This window comes from Lepeophtheirus salmonis, chromosome 1 (genome assembly GCF_016086655.4).
Source record: "Lepeophtheirus salmonis chromosome 1, UVic_Lsal_1.4, whole genome shotgun sequence".
NCBI classification, from domain to species: Eukaryota; Metazoa; Arthropoda; class Copepoda; order Siphonostomatoida; family Caligidae; genus Lepeophtheirus; species Lepeophtheirus salmonis.
This window is the reverse complement of record NC_052131.2, coordinates 52,015,371-52,039,217: the sequence shown is the minus strand read 5'-3', so window position 1 is coordinate 52,039,217 and position 23,847 is coordinate 52,015,371. Positions and strand designations below refer to the sequence as shown.

Below are 23,847 nucleotides of genomic sequence, written 5' to 3'. Positions count from 1 at the left end.
CCTTGATGTTTGAAATACATACTTGCTGTAGGTAATCACCACTTAATGTGCTTATGAATGACGCCCTGTACCAATGAGTACTTGTTGTGGGATTTTAAGTGTAGCTCTTTGTCTGATCCAGAGGAGAAATAAGGACCGCACTCAGAATAATTCTACGAGTGTATTTGTTAGAAACGAGAATAGGATTTTCGTTTTTTTCATTCCTATCGTATACTATCTAAATTATTTAATTGTAAATAAGATAGGTTAGTCTCATCAGTTATGGATCAAACCTATTTATACAATGACCGCGATCAGAATCATTCTACGAGTGTATTTGTTAGAAACGGGAGTAGGATTTTCGTTTTTTTCATTCCTATCCTATACTAACTAAATTATTTAATTATAAATAAAATAGCTAGGTCTTATCAGTTATGGACTCAAGCCCATTTTTATAACCAATAGTTTAACTAAACCATGTTTTTTAACTTATAAAAATGGGTATCATTATTTTAAGTTCAAGTATAAAGTGAAGATACCAAAATATATGATTAAATTTTATCGATCTAATGTAAATAAAAACAAAGAATGAGCGTCTTAACTTTTAATCGATCAAAGACGAACTCTCTCGAAAAAACAGAGATCCTCATATTTACCTTGACAATCAAGGAAGATTACGCATTTTTTTAGATTAAATGGATTCCTACATCCGTTTGGTTTGTTGTCATTGGCAGTCACACAAAAGGAATAGGGGCGATCTGTTACTCTTCATTTGTCATTTGTCGGGATGGAATATTTTGTTATGAATATAGAACATCAAATCTTCAGATCTCAGTAACAGAAATCTAACCACGTTTGATTTAAAGAAGACATTTAAATTCAGGATTTGGAAAATCTCTCTACACCGAAAGATTCTGATAAGTCTCCCCATTCTCAAATAGTTCATTTAATTTATGGATATCTAAAATCAGGTGAAATTCTTACTACTTCAAGAGAGGGAAGGGTTAAAGTTTGGGATGTTCTAGTGTGTAACAAGCCGGTGACTGTCATGATTCCTAGAGAAACTGAGTATAAAAGAGATAATTGGACTGCCTTTTTTGGACAAGATGGATCCCTCTTTGCTCCCAACTACGATGATGACGACATCAAAATATTAGATCTAAAAGCTATGGGTCTTCTCTTGGAGCCTCAATAAAATAACGGAGTTGTGTTTTCTTGAATTTGATTGTTCTGAAACAGAGCTCGCAAATAAACTCATTGCTATGCGTTTTAAAGGAAGAATTAATGCTCGCGTTCTACCAACTCTTCATCCAAAGAAGGATTATGCACAAAACTTTGGAGAAATTTAGAGGATCTTATCAGATAACCTTGTAAAACATCTTCTACTTAATACATTCATATTAAAAGTCATGTACGGTTTCAAAAGTTTAGGACTCTACTCGTATCAATATCCAGATAAACGCCCTGAATTAGATAAAGTTCCTGAAGGCGTTCCTGGAACTAATGTGGAACTTCTGGAAACAACGATATCTAATTTGTCTGTGTATGTTCTGGATTGGTCTAATTACAAATTTGATCTTGTAGTTTGTACAGTATTTGAGATAATACATAAGAATTATCATTGGAGAAATGTTATTTATTATTCAATTAATTTAATATTTATTTTGCTCATTAAAATACAAATATATAATCCTTGGATGAGATTAAGTAATTAAATAAGTTGTCTTTACAGTTTCTAATTAGTACTACGTTTATTTGTAATGTTCAGATCTCCCTATATTTTGTTGCCTCTTTTTTCATCCTAAAATTAATTATGTGGATTAAGATAATAGTGTCTATAATTTTGTACTATTACAAACTACTTAAAAGTAATCAACTGAATCAAATATCAATTTAAGTATTTGATACTAATCAAAAAATACAAAAATTTATTTACCGGGTGGTCCATTGATATCTGAAACCTTACTAATTTAGTCATTAAAATTAATTCATATTTTGATTAATTAAAGAATAAATAATTAGTTACAAAACAAAACAAACTTGAGCTCTACAGCTTACGTACAAGTAGAGAAAAAGATACTTGGACGTGCTTGACAAATTTCAATTCGCGCACTCCAAGCAGTTGGGCGACCACCGTCTACGCTGACAGCAAGTCCCAAAGGTTGAAGAGGAAGAAGCTCTGTCAAAAAGGCCAAACTGACCGTGGATAAGTTAAAGAAACCAATTTTTTACGTTGCAGGACTCTTTAGAAAAAGTTTTGAACGAATCTTTTGAGTTCTTTTTAACAGTTTTTGGCCACTTTTGCCCCCCCCTCCCTACAGCCCTGATGCCAACCCCCTCCAGTAAACCTTTTGGGTGCATATCAAGGGAAATGCCTGTAGTGTCTGTCACTCAAATACCGAGACCTTACGGCCACAGTCATTCAGCACTGGGACGCCATGACAGAAGGTTACATCTACATCGGGGGCCATGTTGACGCATGGAAGCCATCATTGCCACTAAGTGCGGCTACATTAATGATAAAGAGAGCTCAAAAACACATGATTAAAGGACGTTTCAGTAAGAGCAATTTTTCTCTGGATATCCTTGAATATTATCACAATCCAACACTATTTATAGTATAGTTTTGTTGAAGTTCAATTGTTAATTGATAAATTATATCTGGTTGAAGTTTAAAATTCAAAGTGTTCAGATTTTAAGGAACCAGTAGGTCAATTATGTGAAAAAATAGATGAAAAAAAACCAGCTATAAAATATAACAATTTCTTGAAGTAACTTAGGATTTGATCTTTTCTACCCTTCAATTTTAGGTTAAAGGGATGAATCAATAAACATGGATGACTCAGTACTTTTTTTCAATCCCCTTCCACACTAAATCAATAAATGTAATTGCAAAGTGATAAAACCAAAATATACCTACAACATATGCACTCATAATATGAAAAAGGTGTGATGATAAAGTCCCCTTTAGAGGATAAGAGTAGTATTGGCCCATAGAGTCTATGGATCGAGAAGGGGAAATAATATTTTATGATTATTATATATAGATTTTTTTTATTGACTCAACCTTTCTATAGGGGTCAGTGCTTAAACATTTAAGACCCCTCACTCGTTCCTTTTTGATGGTTGTAAGAAACTCTATAAAAAATTTAATGAATGTTGTTTTATTATTTTTTTTTTATGGGTTGAATCAACTCGTATTTTTTTATAACACTACAGGTCATAGTTGTATTAAAATAATCAATCATAAATTTTAAATCTGTCCTTAGAATCAAGGATTTAAATAAGATAATTGTAATTAGCAGTAATGTCATACGTCTATGGCCAAGAAAACACCTTAAGGGGGAGGAAGGATAAAGATTCCACAAGAGTTTTACCAGTCCTTATTTAAGACTGAAGCCTGCATTCCTGTCAAGTTCAGTCTTGATACGGTCCAGTTCAGTCCTAAAACTTAAAAAGTTCAGTCCATGATGACATCACTCAACTTTATTTCTTCTTTTTTTAATCAGTTCTAGTACTGACAGTCCGAAGGACCAACAGTCTTAAGGGCCTGTCCTCAGACTGTACTGGACCACATAAATAACGACTCATACAAGACTATATTTTACCGTATTTTAAAATGAATTATCTTATTTTTCATAATTTTACAAGCATTTCGATTAAAATGTTTCGGACTTGCTAGCAGCCTAAACCCCGGCCTTGGAGACGCCCAACTCCTTGGAGTGTGCGAATTGGAAATTCGTCCATCACGTTCAAGTTTCATTTTATCTACTTGTTTGTAAAATATAAAGCTCAGATATTTTTTTATTTTGTAACTAATTGTTTATTCTTTGGGAAATAGAAATATGAATTAATTTTAATGACTCAACCTTCATGAATTATTGAATTAGTAAGTGTGGGGATTTCAATGGATCACCCCGTAATTAATTATTAAAAAATACTTTTTAAAACAAAGTAGATTTGAATAACTGGAATACATATCACGTGAGGATGAAATGAGCTCTAAATAAGAATGATACTTTTTATGTGTCTATATTCGTAATTATCATAACTATAGGTAATAGAGGGTCTTTTTTGTCTGTGATTGTCTCTCGACCCTGAGACAACAACATCTTACTCAAACAATTATATGATTACCTCAATAAGGTCCGAATATTGAGAAAAAAAAAAAAACATGCAAGAAACCGTCAAGAACAACAATTCAATTTCTTAGAATATCCACCTATATACCTACAAACATGCAACAACCACCAATAGATACCTTCATCTACTTCACTGACGATACTTGCATGAAATTGTTTCGTTCATCAAGGCGCGCAATGGGAGTGTGTGTCTATGCTATCAACGAAGTAGTTACGACAACAACACATGATTCACTAACTACATATGATAAAATAATACAAATGAAACCTATGTAAGCGGTTCATTCAGTGTGTAAAATATACCGACCAAGGAAGCAACAAGGGTTGTACCAAAATTGAGTATAAATCTTTTACTTTTCGTGACTTCAAAAAGTATATATATATCCATGTTTTTTCGATCAACATGATAAAAGTGTGATTATTTTTACTTTTTACTCATTCGTTTAATAGATTTACAAATAAACAATACGTACTTTGACCTAGTGTGCTATACACATTATTATTCCATCCCAGTTTTAAATTATTATAAGAAAATGAAGCTCTGTCAAAATCAATTATTGACAGTGGTCGTATTTGTTTTTGTAACTAAAGTGATTAACCCTGTTCGTGGACAACGTAGAACAGATGTATTCAAAACTGAGGTAAGGAGATCTTTTATATTCTACTAATCAAATGGGGATTTGCATATATAAAATAGGATAAATTATTTGCAACTAAAGATCAGGGGTTGCAAAAGTTCAAAAACTTTTGTAGCCTTTTCGGCAGCAATCTTTAAATTTTGCCTGCTCGAAATGAAATAAATAGGCCTATTTTTATATTAATGCAAGTGATAAGCACAAAGCCTTTGCCCGAAATTTTGTATAGAAATAGCAATTGACCAAATTTTATTCTTCCTAAATAATTTTCTAGTTCAAAATTTATCCTGAATTAACAAAAGATCATAAAATATTCTAAAAGGTTTATAGTCTCAAATTTTTGGTATTTATTAAATAAACAAAACATTATGTCAAAATAGTCAAACATCCCCAATGAACAATCATGTGGAGGCCCAATGAATAATTAAGGCCCACACTTGGAAATACATTGAAATTGTTGTCTCTTCTCATCCTCAGCCAGCCAAGATTTCGGGTATATTTTAAGGTAGTCTGGCGGTCAGGGAGTGTAGAATTTTGTGGTTTGAGTGAAAAAACGGACTTGTTATGGTGGAAGACCTGGAGATGTTAGTTAAATTATCTGAAAATAATGGAACAATTGAATTTCTTAAATTTTATATTTTTGTTGAATCATATTTGCATATATTCCAATAAAAACGAGGTTCTTTTATTTTGCAAATAATATTTTTATAGATAGAATACATTATATTTTAATTACATATAGTATTTGTAAAAACAATTATTTTTCTAATACCATCATTTAAATTCGATTATTTGGAAAATTTAATTCCAAATGTGTATAGAATAAATTTAACCAGACCACTATTTGAATATTCTTCGTTTGATTAATATCTCTAATAGCAACTTTATAAGAAAACAAATTTGAACACAATTTGTAATTGTTTATATTTTCTATAAAAATGTGATTGGTTATGAAAATGATCAAACATAAACTTATAAAAAATATGCCAATTTCAAATGTTGTTTGAACGTACTTATGTTTCTAGATATTTTGTCATCTTTTTGCAACAATCGTATCGAAACTTTGGAGCAAAAATGTGACAAAATATATATTTTTTAAACTTTTGATGGTCAATGTTTTCAAAATTAAGATATTCTTAACTTTATGTCTTGTATAATTTTGGTAATGTAGCTTTTACAAAAGATATACTTATATATTTCCTCATATTTTTCAAAATATTTTGAAAAATTATAATAACGTGAGTTTACAAAATGTAATTTTTTAGACTTTTGCTCGCCATGACTTATATAGAAGGTCAAAGACCCATTTGATTGTCTAATTGTTTTCAAACCATAAGCAGATATCTAAAGGAATTTTATAAATACAAATTTTTACCAACATATTACAAGAGTTTATCAATAAATCTATGGATATTTATTCATAAAAAACTATGGCTGTCGGACTATGAATTGCTTCCTTTACTGATATATTTGTACAAGTTGTAACTTTTATAAGCATAATGTACCGGTTATAATTTCTACATATATACAATTAGATCATAAACATTTCAATTACCAAATATTGAATTTTGTGATCATTTCATTTTGATCTTAGAGAATATCGGAATTTGATACATTTACGAATAATATACCTGCAGATATCTGAACTTTTTTTTGTGTCACAGAATACTTATCAACAAACAGCTACACCATCAATATAACGACATCCTAATGAATATTCAATTATTGCACTACAACAATTATGCATTAAAATATTTTTTTCTACTACTTGTAATACATTTTTGATAGGATGAAACTTACTGTTAGAGTAATATCATAATCGCAATTAATCTAAATTCTGCATTTAAAATTATAATTTATCTAATTTTTTGAGAGTGGATATAAGTAACCAGTTGAAGACGACGTACAGTCAAACCTGTATTAAGCGGTATGGGATGGGAAACTGAAAAAGCGACCACTTAATGCAGTGTACCTCTTGAACCATGTTTCTTATTTTAAAACCATTATAAATTTTAAAACTGGATATGGCAGCATAGTGCGGTGACACTCTTAAAACAAGTGGCCGTTGGCAAAGGTTTAACTATATATATATATATATTTTAGAATCACGTAACATTCAAATAAGTCCAATTTGATTATTTGACTACTCTAAAAATAATATGCTTTTTTCCTATCAAAAATGTATTTTCAAGAAGTATAAAAAAAGTTTTTAATTCATAATTTTTGTAGTCTTCTAATAAGTCTTCCATTAAGCTCCAAGATAAATTACATATCACACGCAAACAAGATTATTTTTTTCTTTCTTCCTTCTGTAGAACTATAATGATAGCAATCCAAATATAGCCATTATCATCCTATAAATGAATAAAAAATCTAAGGGCACTGACTTGTGTTGCGTCGACTAGAGACAAGTCAATAATTTAGAAAAGAAGAAAACTTTAAGTGACTAAAAGGCAAGACCTACAACTTAAAGTACCTTTTAGTTACGTTTTTATCCCTGTTATTTTTAAGTAAAGAGTTTCATTACGTAACAAACGACATCTGAATCAAAACCCATGTATCCAAGTGAAAAAATGTTGGAAAAACAAGAAAAAAGCAACGTCTGTGCTATTTTTTCCGCAGTGGGGTTATTTCTGAGAAGGCTGTAGAGACCATTGGCATCTTCATCAGGACTCCCTACAACAAAACTCAAAAATATGTCACTGTGACTGTCCTCTAGCCATGATCTCAACTCCCCCCAGACTTTTCAGTTAAAGTTGTCTTGGAGAAGAATGTTCATCACAACTCTCTTTCAAATTTGAATTCGATCCGAGCTTGCATCATGATAGCATGGTACACCATTTACACGGTATTCATCGTCAAGAGCTGTCAATCTGTTCACCAGCGTGTCGAGGCTGTTATTGCTTGAGAATATATCTAGCATATCTCCTGAGTGATTGAAAGAAGAACCTCTTGAGAAATTTTAATTGATTAGAAAACCACTGAAGGTGAATTGTTCTCAGAAACTCAAAACATTTCATGAGGTGTATGGATAAAAATCACTAATAATCCGACTCAACAAAATATGGAGTACACTTGTATTTTTTTAATTTCAAAATGTACTCACCACCATTTGAATCGAGTAAAAAAATTATTGACTCAAGTGTAGAATTATTCGAGTTAACGCATCACTACTAAGAGGTTGTTTCAAAATCAGAAGAAAATGAACCTTTTTCATTCATTTATTAAAAGAGAAATAAAAAAGTGTGGATATTATTGTCAATTCATCATCGTATAATCTATTATATCTTTGACATTAAATACTTGACAAAAAAGTAGTTATCTTTCTTGTTATAATGATATGTACTTAAAGAAGTAAGATGTCAAAAGATTCTTTACTTAAAATTACATTTACTACTTTAATTTTTGTTTAATACTACAACATCATAGATAGAATATAAATACAAACGCAAAGTTCTTAACAAAAAAACATTAGAAATAAACTCTCTTATGCTTGTTGTTACCTGTTTATTTCCCTTTAAATTTGTTGTTCTCCTTGAAAAATGTTGCTACCACAATGTCCAAGAATAATATTTACTCACTAATGTATAATTTTGCAATATGAAAGAATCATGAATCTACGCAGATGAGTAGTTTTTTAGTGTTGTGTGGACTTGAAAAATTATCCTTAAGTCAATGATCTTTCCACTTGAGTCAAATGGTGAGTCGACTTCTATGCAGAAAATAACCCAAGTCAACTAATATTTAATTGCGTCGACAGTTTTAGTAATCCATATTTCGTGAAATATCTTGGGTTTTGTGGAGCAGCCGTCCTAAGCCCTCCATTAATGGGACATCATTTTTATTGACGTTCCCCATTGTCTACTATCTAAACTTCAGTATTTCAATATCCCGTGATGTTTTCTAATTTTTTTTTACTTTTTGTGCGTGTGTCTTAGATAATTAATTAATAGCGATTCTGCAAAGGTCATAAAAATGTTGGTTATTCCAAATGAAATCCAGTTTCATTTATTTGATTTGATCAAAGAGCACTCATTTAAAATTCGTGTAAGACAACAAATCCGATGGCTTTAATTTTAGATCTCTATCATCATTGAATATGGATTTATTCGCTTTCAAAGAATTTTGCAAATTTCAAATTATGAAAATGAATTATAATTTTTTTTTTTATATATTAGAAAATGCAGCAAGTAACTGATTTTGATAAATTGCACCCATCAAAACTCAGGAGCTAAAACGGTACTTGCTTTAATATTATGTCAGAACATTTTTTTGCAATATTTATTTTCGACGGCAAACGCTCATTTCTCACAACTCCATCGCATTATAGTCACTGACTCTATTTTCAAGACAACATTAGAATCTCGCTTCTAGAATAAAACCAGGCTTATTCAGCTTTTTATTTATTTTAAAGCTTAATGTCCATGCATAAATATAAAGAAAGTTATGTTGCCTCACACAGTACAAACAGGGTTTCTATAAATGTAGAGGTTCGCAATAACTGATATAACTTCATAAATAAGAATCTATCACCATTTAATCTTAAATATGTTATTCTGGACAGTTGTAGAGTATAAAACTAAAAAATTACTTGGTAATATAAGATATCCTGGAATAATATCTATAGATGAAATCTCTCATTTAAAAATTAAACCAAACTGATACATGAATACAAATAATTAAAGAACAAATTTTGATTTATGTCTAAATGTGTACAAAATTCCATAGTATTGCATAAGATCTAAACCTATTTACTTCACTTTTTTATATTACATTTTTGATCAATATTATATATATGATGTGTCGACACATCATTATTAAATATCTAAGGAATGATTTTGATACCATTTACAATTCATGCATGGAGTATCCTATAGTCTTCGTTGCAAGGATTGATATGAATGATTATCAAATACTTGTCCGTCTTTTATTAAACAAGGGTATTGTAGAATGTACTTTATTTGGATTTGATCGCATCTTGCTGGTTCGTAAAGACATTTGTTATGAGCCAATAACTTTTAGAAGATTTAGGATTACGACTAATTATGTGTACAATCAAATATATTGCAAACTAGTGTTGCTCGGTTTCCTGATACTAAATATGTATAGTAGACCTGAGATACTAACGCATTTCAAATATTATTATAGTAAACTGAAACTTCGAACTTTTCTATAAGTGCACGTCAATTGCCTCTAAGGACATTTTCAGCTGTTGAATTATGAAAAACTAGTAGAATACTTTTATTTATGTAGGTACTAAAATATTCGTATCATGACAACAATTTTGCAAACTATAATGAATTGAATTATTCTCATTTTATTCCGGATTCAATCAGTCTGGGGTTTGCTATACATAGTATGATTTTTAATACAAAACCTTGTTCATAATATAATCACGTATTTACTAGAGTTTTATCAGTCCTTATTATGGTGATTAAAATCGATCCTGTTTCTATCATCGTCCCTTGATAAAGAATTTAATATTTAAAGCGATTTTGACAATCCATTTTTTTAAAGGAAAGAATATTAATGCATAATATTGAACTATTTTAATTTAGTTTGTAAAATGTGAAATATTTTTCATATTGAATAATAGTTTATTCTTATCTACAATGTGGGTACTCAAACTTGCAGTAACATGATTAATATACGAAAAACGTGTATATTATGTAATCAAAAACATAAAAATCAAAACCAATTAGTAAACTATTTAAACAGTATTTTTGCCTTGATTTTATATTCAATATGTACTCATTTACAAGCAATTATAGCCTCTACACTCTGCGAACAGATTAGCAGCTCGTGATGATGATGGACACGGTGTCCATGGTGTACAGTGCTTTTGTGATGGCAGATGGAAGCGAATCCAAAATTGATTTATTTATAAAAATAAATTGTAGATAGTGATCGCAGTTAGTTATTGAAATTTTTTGTTTAAAATAGTTTATAAATATATACTTACAGGAATGGTTTGTCTGAAAATTCTCTTTAATCAATAAAGGTTTTGATTTTTAATCAGTCTTGGAAAATAAAAAATCTTTCTTACTTATAAATTTTGCCATCAATTTTAAATTATTAGGTGATTATTTTCACTGAATTAAACATCAACGTCCATCCTACAAAAGATTTTGATAGTCATGAAATATTTGGATATTTATTTTATCCTATTTTTTTTTATTAAAATAGGATAATTGATTTCAATAGTATCGATGCATTGAGTATCGGCTCAATATCAAAAATATATGCCTGCAAATAGCAATATATGCAAATTATAAGCAGAGCATATGTATACTATACCTATTCATGTAACAACATACAAAAATGCAGAGTAAAAAATTATAATAAAGTAAATGCACACTAAAGAAAAAATACCACTCACCAAATGAGAGTTTTTTATCTTGAATTTAGTGTTGTTTTGACTTCAAATTTCTAAAACTACTACAAAAATAAACCAGTTTTGATTTCATCTCATTTCTCTATGTGTAAAAATGTTGAAGCAACAAACAAAAAAAGAAAAGCACTCCTTCAAGCAGTGTCAGTACGGAAAAGTGATGTTACATCTCCATTCAGACTGACAACAACATCAATAAGCCCATAATAGTCACAGAAAGCCTAAAAGAACCAAAACTTCTTCAACGTCAATATGGCTGACTTTTGGGATGCCTCCATGGGGCCTTCTCCAGCCCTATAGTCAACCGTTTGAACTTTGCAGTTTCAGACATTTAAGAGAAGAATGTCTGCCTCACTGATCATCTAAATTTGGAGTATGAGAACGTGGTAAGCCATGGACACGGCCTTCATCATCAAAGGCTGCTGATCTCTGCGCAAGCAAGTCTCTGTTTGTGCTTTGACTAATTCTTGACCAAATAGGATCTTGTTTTTTACCCTGGCTTTAAATATGGGCATTGGACACCAATTCATTTTACTCTTTTTTTTCTTCAATTCTAATTAATCGGTTCGACTCAAATCTACACAACACTACTTCAAATAAGTATGGCGATGCATATGCACACTTATATTTAAGTATATAGTTATCATGCAAAGGCTTCTCAACAATTTTCTCGTCTACAAAGAACGAGTTTTTACTTATTGTATTTGTATGTTAGGGTGGCTTCTAAAAATCAATGTTCATTTGATTTTGTCTCACCGTCTTTTGATACCATTATAATAAAACTTCATTATGTGAAATAGTTTTAACTTTAAATATTATTTAATTGATATCCTTCCATCTTAATGTTATGTCTTATATTAAAAAGTTATGCTCTAAAAAGTTCGATATCTACATTTTTTTCAAATAGTATAAAGTTTACAAAATCAACTTTGTCTGTAAGTATAAATAAATATGCAGCAATACCAATGGTTTATTATTTTCTTAGTTTTCATATTCCATCCATTTAAGGATCAAATAGATTATTTAATATGTATTTTATTACAAAGTAGTTAACCATTGGTTCCATTGAAATCTAAATAGTTACTCATTCAATAATTAATGAAGGTTGAGTGATTGAAATTAATTAATATTTTGATTACTAAAAGTATACACTATTAGTTACACGACAGAACAAATTTGAGCTCTTTAGCTTAGCGACAAGTCGAAAAAATTACACTTGAACTTGATCGAAGATTTTCCATTCGTGCACTCCAAACCCTTGTGTATCTCCAGGACCACCGTTTAGACTGTTAGTAACTCCAAAACGTTGAAGAGGAAGAAAGCATCTGTCGAAAAGACTAAACTAGACCCGGAAGATTTAAAGAAAACATTCCAGGCCAATCCTCTCAAGTTCATGAGGGCCCATTTTAGGACACCTCTGGATTTCATACCATACCGTGTAGAGAGTTATTTAAAAAATAGCTGGAAATAGCCTTGTCATAGTGGAGAGGCTACTTTTGACACCAGCAATGGAATAAACACATCTCTTCCTTTACAACACTCTTTTGAATGAGTCATATGAGTTTTTTTTAACTTTTTTTTTTTTTCGACACTTTTGGCCTCCTATACTCCTTCTACAAACCCTCTCAACAACATATTTTGTGTGCATGTCGAATGCCTGCAGGTTCAGTTATACAAACACCAACGCCCTCACAGCCACTGTCAGTCAGCACTGCGACGCCATGACAGAGGACTACATCTGCAGAAGGTGACAGTCCTTCCACCGTTACTTGTAACCCAGCATTGCCGCTAAGAGTGGCTACATTAATGATTAAGAGAGCTCACACACATTTATTTATAATATTCATTTTGTTGAAATTCTATTGTTGATTAATAAATTATATCTTGTCTGAGTTTAGAAAAAAATAGCATTTTTCGGGTGCACTTTTCTGTTCTTGGTAGTGTATCAATTGTAACAACTAAAGATGGGATGTGTATACAGAAAAAAATAAGTTTACCGATTAAAAAAGGAAATACGGTTGATGCGTGTCCTCGTTCTTCTTTTGGTCCAGTATTTAATAAGTCGTGTGTGTGTTGATATTTCCTCTAAAAGAAGAATTAACGCCTACCTTTAGTCTAAATTGATTTAAAAATGCATAATAAAATACTATATTTGAATTAAAATTTCATTAAGGCGTATTTTACCTCTTTTTCATAGCTTAGCTTCAACTTTCATACGTTACAATTGGATCTCCAAAGCATCCATATTCAATAGTTCCCATGTTGCAAATGACTTTATTAATACATACTTGGAAAAGGTCAAGTTGCGAGTCTTTGCTCCCAAGTCAGGTCCATGTCCTTGACTATTTTCATACAGCACAATTTAATTTCTCAGAAAATAAAAGATGGAATAAAGATTACCTTATTTATAGTGCAACAATATAAATTACTTTCGAGTCATATCCGAGTTACGAGTATTAGCTTTCGATGCCAAGTAAATTTGTAAGTCTTTAATTGTTTAATCAAGTCGAATTGTAAGTTTTGAGTACAAGTCCTATCCTCTGGTTGTTATAGATACGAAAAAACTTAAACTATCTACATATGATGCTCTAAGTCAAATACATTCTTAAAAGGGATATTCATAGGAATGCATATCTTGTCTTATATACTTGAGAGTTTTGTATAGATTATGTGATATACATTTGTTTTTCCCATAAGAATGAAGTTATATAATGATACCAATTAACTAAAAAATTGCATCATAATTATTTCCATTTTTCATATAATGGTAACACATATCATTAGAGTTATAAATCGTAATCATTTAGGTATGCAGAAAAAAAATCAAGCGGAAATATGATTTGGTAACCCTGACAATAGGAAGAATGTTTTGGAGTAGAGAAGCTTAGCTGTCTAACCGTTTCATAGAATTAGCTGCAAGCAGATAAGAAAAACAAAGTATACACAATACCTACTCTGTATCTAGCAAGGACATATGTCGGCAGCAATTACTCCTCCGCAGTCGATGCACAGTTCTACTCAGAGTGTTCCCTATAACTCCTCAACCAATAATCTGTGTCACTCTCCGTAAGAATGAAAAAATAATGATAAAAAACACTGCCACAGTTGGAAATACAAAAAATTATATTGCTCGTCTAAGGTCATTTTTTTTATAGCTTTAATTATTTTTTCCTCCAGGTTAGTGCAAGAATGTTCGTTCTCGTGTTAAACCCTAACTGCATTTGCATTCTGCGTATGTAGGCCGTCACAATTGTTGTAATTAAGGGTGTTGCTATCTTTCCTCCTTTGCCACAAAAATTATTAACATTATTTTATATGTATGCAAGCACGCGTTGCAGGGCCGAATAGAGGAGAATAGAAACAAAAAATAAAGGTAGAAAAAATAGACAGAGGGAGGGATGTAGGAAGATACAGAGGGACAAGAAAGAGGAGGGAGACAAAGGGAAGGAGATACATATAGAAAGAGAAAATGTAAATGAGGCTTTATTTCGGTCAAAAAAAGGCTCTGAATGACCTAAGAGGTCCAAAAAATAGGATAAGAACATACTATATTATATTTTACACTATTTTAGACTGATCTGTTTGACCATTTTGGATTCTATGTCTGAAATAATTTGTATTCAGGGAAGGTCTTATCTATTTGTGCACATTTTATTATTTCAATTTTTCAAGCGTAACATTTAAACGAGTCGTTTTGTGAGGACGTGCATTCTACAAAACCATCTAAAAATAGTGCTAGGTACAACTTTTATTCCATATTTGAGCCTTCAGCTCTAATAATTCTAACAATGCATGGTATAAATCCCTTGCAGGCCTTGACTATCCCGTCAAACTCGAGCTATCCCCTCCTTATTGATAGAAGTCTCTAGAGACTGAACACTCCTGTGATGAGTAGCAGGTTCACGTCTGAAGAGAAGGGCTGCCACATTCCTATGCCCCAAAGTCAAGAAAGTTGTCTTTCAGGTAGGCCTCGATCTTAGCGTCCAATGACACAGAGCTCCGTCTTGAGTGAAAACAAAGCTGTACCCGAACTTTTCATGGCCAAAGGTAGTAATTTCTTATCCAGAAGTTCGATGTAAGCATCTGTATTGAGCCAATCCTTCCTCTCCACAAAAATGCAAGAGCAGACTTCGCATGTTCTAGCCATAACGTCCAATAACATGGATGTTTTGTTCTGAAGACATGTCTTACTGAAGATGACCCAAGCTCCTCTGATATGGGCATGGGGAACATGCTGTGTGAGAGAAGCTTCAAAATTTCACTCTTTTGTTGCTCCATTTTCTCGTTTGTTTTGTTTTTAACTGAGTCAAAACTTTACATACGGAATCTTAAGTCACCGAACCTATCTGTCACCATGTTTGAAGACGATCTACGAATAAATTTCCCATTTATTAAAATTTTAATCAAGTTTGCTACTAAATAAGATCAACCCTGTGTATACGACATTATAAAACATTGTGGGGGCTTCAAAAATTGAAGGGGTCAAGCCCCCTCCCAAAAAAAAAAGTGGAAATTGACGCCACTGGTTGTTTTATTTTATATAATTTCCACACAAATGGTAAAACATATAATTACTAAGAATATCTGCACTTATCAGTTCTTAAACAATTCAAGGCAGAAGGTTAAATAAATCATGATTAATTTATGTACGTCTACAACAGTGGCCGTAGGTGTCAAATAAATCACATGTCTAACTCCTTACGTAATATAATCTACTCCAAGTTCATTCCTTTAAGGTCTCTCTCATCATACGACCATTTGTTTTGACTGTTTATGTACATAATAATATAATGGGGCAGGTTTGCCCATTCGATAACCTGACTCTTTATAAACACAGTTACTCCCTTAATTAAATATAGATAACGCTGTAGGTGTTTCATCAATGACGTCTCTATCAACTTTGTAACTAGCGGGTTTTCACGGTAAATTTACACAAAAATTAATTTAAATTATGATTAAAATGAGTGTTTATATATGTAAAGACTAGGGTTCACATTAACTAAAGATATAATAGGTAATCATTGTTCGTAAATTGTCATGCCTTGTCACGGTGGATACTATTCCTCGCCATTTCAAAGATTTTGCATACTGCAAGAAGACAGTGTTTTTAAGAACTATGAAGAATCAGTAAGAGTTTCACAGAAATCCTACAAACCAAGAAAATACCAAAATCGGACCCAGAGTATAAGTATAAATTGAAATTTGTTCAAGAGGGAGATTGGAAGGGCAAATTGTATCAACTTAGATACTAAATACAGTGTGGGGATATTCAATCTGGAACATGTTTAGACCTTAATATCTTGGGTAACCTGAAATGTATGTTTATAGAAGTGTATTTATCAGATTTACTTTACAAAACTGCTTAATACAAAAATTTTAAGATATCCTACAAATACGATATCTCTACAGCCATTATTGTGTGCCTCAGGCCAGGTACAGCCCCAAGGACACAAATAATTCCATAGATAATTATGCATGAGAGCTTAAATTGATGTTAACAGATCCCATGTCATGCTAGAATTTTAAGTTGGTGTAGTTTGTCCGATTCGGTGTATTGGAACCGGATTTATTCTGAAAAAACCAACATTTTGTAAAATCTTTATGTTTTGGGCAAGGGAAATGTGGCCTCCTAGTGCTGAACCCATTGGACAACTATTTGTGGTGCATCTTGAAGAGAGAGTCCAATAAACGTACACATGGCACTAGTGACTCTTTAAGGACTTCCATTTTGAAGGCTGTGGTCCATATGGATAATGAGCTCCTCATGGAAGTCAGAACCAGGTTCAGGGATATTTTTGAGGTTGTGATCGAAGCGCTAGGCGGTGGTTTGATTGATTGATTTACTTCACTTTTTGTGAATGGTTGAATTAATTTTGGGATTAAATTGTAATATACATTATCCTTAAACTTTTCGGGTTTAAAATCGTCGCCCTGCATATATATATGCTCACATAATAAGTCTTGAGGCTTAGGGTTCATAGCCCCATCATTTATCTGGTGAACTCCACCATTGATACCAAAATTCCTTGCTGGCCTCAAACACTCATTTTATATCCATCCATGATGGTTACTCACCTACCTAACAATTCAAATAAATATTTCTAAGAGGCAGTCATCAATGACCTTGGATTTAAGTCTGAAATGTTGATTTTTACTGAGAGTATGAAGGATATCGAGAACAAGTTATTGAACAAACTGAAACATGAGGGTGCTGGCAAATTATTTTTTCCCCTTCATTTACATATTTAATCCTCTCAGTGAAAAAACAAAAATATATTTAAAAACATACAACAGGCATGCAATTATGTTACAGACACAATAAAAAAACTCCAGCATTAAACGTTTAAAGGAGATCGCTAAAGAAAAGAAAAAAACACAAAAAAGCGGGTACAACCACAATGACGAAATATATAAAAATTAACACACAAAACAGGGATGGAGTAAAAACTGGACTTGTAATGCTGAATAATTCAAACAAAAATAACAATTATTCACAGCTAAAGTTGTTTATAATTCTAAATTGTTTAAGCATATAATTATCAACAGTGATTCCTAAAAGTTATGTTCTGATAACTTTTACATATAATCCTTGTAAGGAGCCATTAAATGTGATTGAGTCTTGGTAGGCATAGCAACAAGCTAGGCTTCTTTATAAAGTTCCAGCCGGAATTCACCCTCTATTTTTTTCTCATCTATCTTTTTCACAGGTTCCACGATTTGTCATTAGTAAAATAGATGGAAGGAGGACTCAGCGATCTTCTTACAAAATGTGCAAAGCCTATCTCTTTTATCTGGTGAAGACTTATTTGTAAAAACTGTAGATGTGGGAACATGATACCACATCCACTTTTCCCTTGAGTTTGTAAACGGATCATAACCGATTTCCATCCCATTTCCTCAACACTAGAAATCTTTCTGACCTATCCTAGGAAGCCGTTTGGAGACCAAAAATACCCGAAGGCTTGATTTCTTCTTTTTTTGTGTGTATTTTGTGGAATTATTTTTAGCTAAAGTGGTCGGTTGCACAATTCAATTCGTCAAAAAATTCAGAAATTGTGTAGTGCAAGATATTGAAACCCACACTGACGATGATTTTCCAGAAGCCTGGTGACCTGGAACCGGCCAAAATTGTCAGAAGTCCTAATTCGTTGAAGAAAATAAACAAAAAAAATGGAGAAAAATCCCGGCCAATCAATGCACGCTCTCCCAGACAGCATCGACGTAGTGTCTCGTTCAACTATTCAAGGTATCATCATTTAAGACTTACGGTACCACAGCTTCGCACGTCGAAAGGAGAAGATTTTAACGCCGTCAAACAGGGAGAAAAAAGTCACTCGAACTAAGTATCTGATCAAACTAAAGCAGATACCTTCCATGAAAGATTGCGTATGGTTCTTTTCAGACGAGAAAAATGTATTTCCAACCCAGAAGGATAACTCGAGAAATAATAGATGTTTGGCATTAACGTCATTAGGATCATGAAGGTCAAATACCCACATCATGTGATATAGTTCTCGTCGTTGTTCGTATCGAAGATCACGTTATCCAGCCTTTTAGCTTCAACCAGGGACTGAAGGTTGAAGTTCAACATTCCTTTAATTTAATGCGTAAATTTATTGTAACAACCCTGTATATAGGATTGCCATTCTTAAAGGTCACAAATTTGTGTCTGTCTGTCTATAATACATCATACTAAACCTTTGTACATAGGTGATAGATGAAGAAATTCAATTAGCATATTGTAAATGTACTTAATTACTCTTTGTACAGCTCCTCCCACGCTCAATTCTACTCCTTAGAATGTAATTTAAAAGTAATTACTGTTCGTCTATGATTATTAATTTTGTCTCATGTGTACCTATGTGTAGATAATTTGTTATTCCATTACTTTAAGGTGTAATAATAACTAAGAGGAATGCCTCAGATGGGATGAACATATTATAACGATTAAACAGGGTCAAAGCCCTCCCCACTTCAAAAAACACACAAGGATCTCATATACTTAAAAATAAAGATGACATCATTTATGGATATATCTACCGGGTGGTCCATTGAAATCTGAACACATACTAATTCAATAACTAATGAAGTGTATTTGATTAAAATTCATTCATATTAGTATATTAACAAGAAAAAAAAAACAATTCTGAGCTCACAAACTAATGTAGAAGTAGCAAAAATGGCACTTGAACGTGATCGACGAATTTCCATTCACGCACTCCAAGTAATTGGACGTCTCCAGGACTACCCTCTACGCCGTCAGTAAGTCCAAAATATTGCAGAGGAAGAAGGGTTCTGTCAAAACAGCCAAACTGGATCCCCCTGTTTCAGCCTTTTGTTCATGGGTCCGACCTGTTTTTTGTACAATTCAACGGTCCAAAGGATCGATTACCCATGTAGCTCCTTCTTTAAATTGTAGGTATCTTACCTCATTGAAGGAGCGTATGAGTTATGATAAATCTTCAATAGCTCAAATGGCATTTGTACTAACTACGGTCCTAGGACTGGCAAATTGTACTGATTTTAGTGTTTAAAGACGGATCCAACCCTTCTAAAAGCATTATGAAACAATGTGAAAAATCCAAGCTCAGAAAAAAGTTTATATCATAAGAAAATGATGCCATGAAGTCACTCGAATTTTTTGACAAAAGTTCATTTGATCTAAGTGTTGAAGATTTGTGATCATGTCAAGTTTTGATTGTATAAAGGGCGCCCCCTCCGGATATCCTTGTACATCAAACAGTTCCTTTATTAATAAAAGTACGATACAAACCTGTTAACGATGCATTTTTACGACTTTCAGTCGTAAAAATTGAATGCTTGTGCCCAAAATTTTCGGCCTTCACTCGTAGATTTTTTTTCTAGATTAATTTTCAGTTAGTACCAACCTTCAAAAATGTACTGTTAAAATTTCATAACAATATATTCTTTAGTTTGTGTTTTTTGGGCCGCTATTTTTGTTATTTCAAAAACAATGGTTACAAAATGTGATGTTTTCATTTTAACCTGCTTCTTGATGGGGAAAAATATCCTTCAAGATCAGCAAGGCCTTTAAAAGTGTGCTCAATAAAGCGAATAAAAAATAACCATAATTTTTTTAAAAAGCCAATTTTGAACGAAAACGTGTTTTATTTGTCAATCCCGGAACTTTTTAGCCCATGTGTTAGAATATTCTAGTCAAGTCGAATTCAAATCCTGCCTAAAATATTGAAAAAGTACTTAATCAATTTGTGAAAAAATACGAAGGAAAAGTTATTAATAGAAAGAGGATCAAACAAGGCGAGTCTCTCACTTTTTCGTTGTGTCTGATTGCTGCTATCGATCTCTATTGCAGAATCCATTCGAACCAGCTCGTGAAAGGCCTAAAAATTAATGGTATATCATTTAATACTCTTTTATATATAGATGATCTCACACTTTTTACAACAGGAACACAAAGGGATATACAAATCTCGTTAATAAATGTTATAGATGAAATTGCTGATTTCGAAGGAACATCCGGATTGAAATTAAACATAAATAAAACGGAATTAGTCTCCTCTCCAAAAAAAAAACAAGCTTGAAACGTCATTTCCCAACTTCCGCCACACATCTTCATGTATTCTCCTTTGTTTTGTTGTTTCGTCGATATCCCAAGAATTACGAAAAAATTCTGGAGACAATAACAAAGGAAGTCAACAGATATATTTCCCTAAATATTACAAAATTAGAAAAACTTCGAATCTGGAACAAATTGGTCGTTCCTAAAGTTGTTCATCTCTTGAGATACACACTATTTTCCAAGATATTAGTATGTTCCAAGAAATACCTTTTCTGGGAAAACAAACGACAGTTTGTTAGGTGGGGAAGTTTTATAGACTTTATTACGGATCGAGTCCAAAGTCGCAAGGATCACGTATCATTCAAATAGTATATAATCCTTAAAATAATTGAATTATTACTAATAACAATGCTTTTTTTGCCAATTGTAAAGTCTTTTTCTGACAAATTAGTTTTTGAATTACCAAGTCCTACACAATGTCTATTATAATTTAAAATCATTCATTTAAAAAGTCTTTGTCCATGGTCTTACTTTTTGTGGTCCCTTATACCTATAATCATAACTTGATTATACTTATATTAGGTAAAAGGTAGAAACTGTAGGCGGTACTCAAAAGAAGCGTCACAGTTGCTTACAAATACCAATAATAAATTATCATCAATATTATTTGTTTTGTTTTCATTTCCACTATAATTTGTAAAACGATGTTTAAGGTTATTATCGAATAGCATCACCAATTTTTGGAGTCGTGCTATAACTATGGAGTTTCAGTAACTGAGTCGAGTTTTTGAGTATTGAGACAAGTTCCATTTCAATTATTTGCATTCAATAAAGGCATTTTTTTAATTATTAAATAGATAAAATATAAACTTAACAATTAAGTCAGTTTGACCATTTCAATAAGGTAGTCAATTAATTATTATTGAAATAATAATGTAAGGAGGGGTCCTTTAAATTCTAAATACTTTGAATTTTAAACTTTAACAAGATATAATTTATTAATTAACAATAGAATTTCAGCAAAATTAAAACCAATAAGCAGATGTTAGTCTATTAATAATTAATATAGCCGTCCCTAGGTTCGAGTAATTTTCATGCAATTTTCGACTTAATAAAAGTCCAGTTTTTTCAATAGTTTGAGTATTACTCAAATCCAACACTAGTATTTGATCATAACTTTTGATTCAATGGAAGTTCTGTTATTTAAGTTTGCTTTTATTTTCTGAACCTTTTTTTGGTGAAACTGTTATTTAATTTTTAAGGCGAGTAAATTACATTTTGATTCCCACAAGACATATAATCAACTCTATGGGATGATGCCTTTGCTAAAAACAACCCCTTTTCCTAATCCGAGCTTTTGATTGAAATACACAATCAAAAATGACATAAAAAATACAAAATGTTATTTATTATTATTTATAAAAATAGTAACGTTAAATCTAAGATCTGTCTGGAGATACCTTGATAAGTATTTGCTATTGATTACGTCTACTTTAACCTTTGTTTCAATTGTTTATAAAATAAATGACACAAAATATGTTTTTAAATAATATTTTCAACTCTTTCAATTGATTTGATGTAGTACATACTCGATTGTTTTACAGGGTCAATTAAAAATACAAACAATTTTAAAGGCATATTTTAAAAAAATGTTTGAAAATACGATACAAAATTATACTACATAACATACAGTGTGTCTCAAGGAATCGTAAATGAAAATATAAAAAGGTTACTTAGACTTATAAAATAATTTACCAAATTTTTTTTCCCGTATTATCAATTGGTAAAGTAATCAAAACAAACAAGTTTCTCCATCAGACTAATAACAGTGATATGGAGGCAAAAATAAATTGTGTATTAGCAGTTCTTGACGCATGAATACGTTCGGAGGAGATATCCTACATCGTTCCCGCCTCCAAGGGTCTCACAACCAAGATTTAAAAAGTTAAGAACGGCAACTAGAGTCTAATGAAAAAGTCTCCGGTTGCAAAGGACAAAACAATAAAATGTTATAAAGATAACTTTGCAAATTTCTGGCACTGATCAACGTGGCTTTTGTCCTCACCAGACTGTAATTCTCTTGACTATGCAATCTGAGGAAGGCATATGCCACCTTCAATATGAATGTGGATGCCCTAAAGGCTGCCGTAGAGAATGAGTGGGCTAACATGTCGCAGGAATACGTGAAGAAGACCTCCAAGGGTTCCCAATTGGTAATTTAACTATTTTTATAAATTAAAATAATTATAGGCATTTACTACATCTGTGAGAAGTATGGCATCCCAATATTACGGCCATTGCTCCCAAGGAGCTGATGTGGTCTTCATTCCGTCAACTTAGTTTATAGCTTTTGGTTAAGAATCGTAGGAAACAGACAGATGACAAACGAGTTAGTGTTCTGAACGTTTCTTGACAAAGCTAGAAATAACTCGTCGTAAGCTTAGAAAAATTTAATAAAGAATGGAACGACGTAGCTACATGGACAACACACTCAGGAGACATGACTTTCTTGAACTGAATGTGCGTAAATTTGCACTTAGGTCATTCGTAGAGAAGGAGATATACTTTAGGTATATGGACTTCAATGACAATGTCAGATGGAGTATATGTAATACTATAATGTTGAATTAAAAGTGTAACATCATTTGAACAATCATAGGTATATTTTTAGAAAGATTATTAAAGACTGTCTTCCAACAATTAGGAAACTATCATCTTATTTTCAGTAGATCACTTTCATTTTTTTTTTTGAGAAATGCTTAAGAAGTACAAAAAAAAAGTTACAATTATATTGTGCTTCAATAAAGCTTAAAAAAGACTTAAAAGTGAGTTGTTTTTTTATCAGTCATAGTATCAGATAAATAGTTTTAAAACCTTTTATGTATTTTCAACCAAAGACTAATTACTGCTCTTGCAATGATAGTTGTATTTTAATTAAACTTTCTCTAATGAAATAATAATCCTGAAAGAATTGAAAAATATATAATGTTCAAGGCTACTAAAAAAGTAGAGAATACGGGAGGACAAATCTTAAAGTAATACAAAAAATGGTCTCTGTCATACTTTAAGAGTGAAATGTTTTAGTTACAGAATCTTTCCCAATACTATATCTTTAATTAATTAGAAGTAAGGGTTTTGGATTTGAAATTATGAAGGAAT

General features: G+C 31.9%; 1 protein-coding gene and 1 pseudogene across 1 annotated transcript in view; both read left to right on the top strand.

Moving 5' to 3' along the window:
- The first annotated feature begins 567 nt into the window (after positions 1-567).
- Positions 568-3,642, top strand: LOC121119130 (dynein axonemal assembly factor 10-like; annotated as a pseudogene).
- Positions 3,643-4,407: 765 nt separating this feature from the next.
- LOC121132005 (uncharacterized) overlaps positions 4,408-23,847 on the top strand; it is a 115,295-nt gene continuing 95,855 nt past the window's right edge. The window contains exon 1 of the mRNA XM_040727434.2: positions 4,408-4,762. Coding sequence (XP_040583368.2) covers positions 4,655-4,762 — 108 coding nt within the window. The 5' untranslated portion in view covers positions 4,408-4,654. The remainder of the gene's footprint in view (positions 4,763-23,847) is intronic.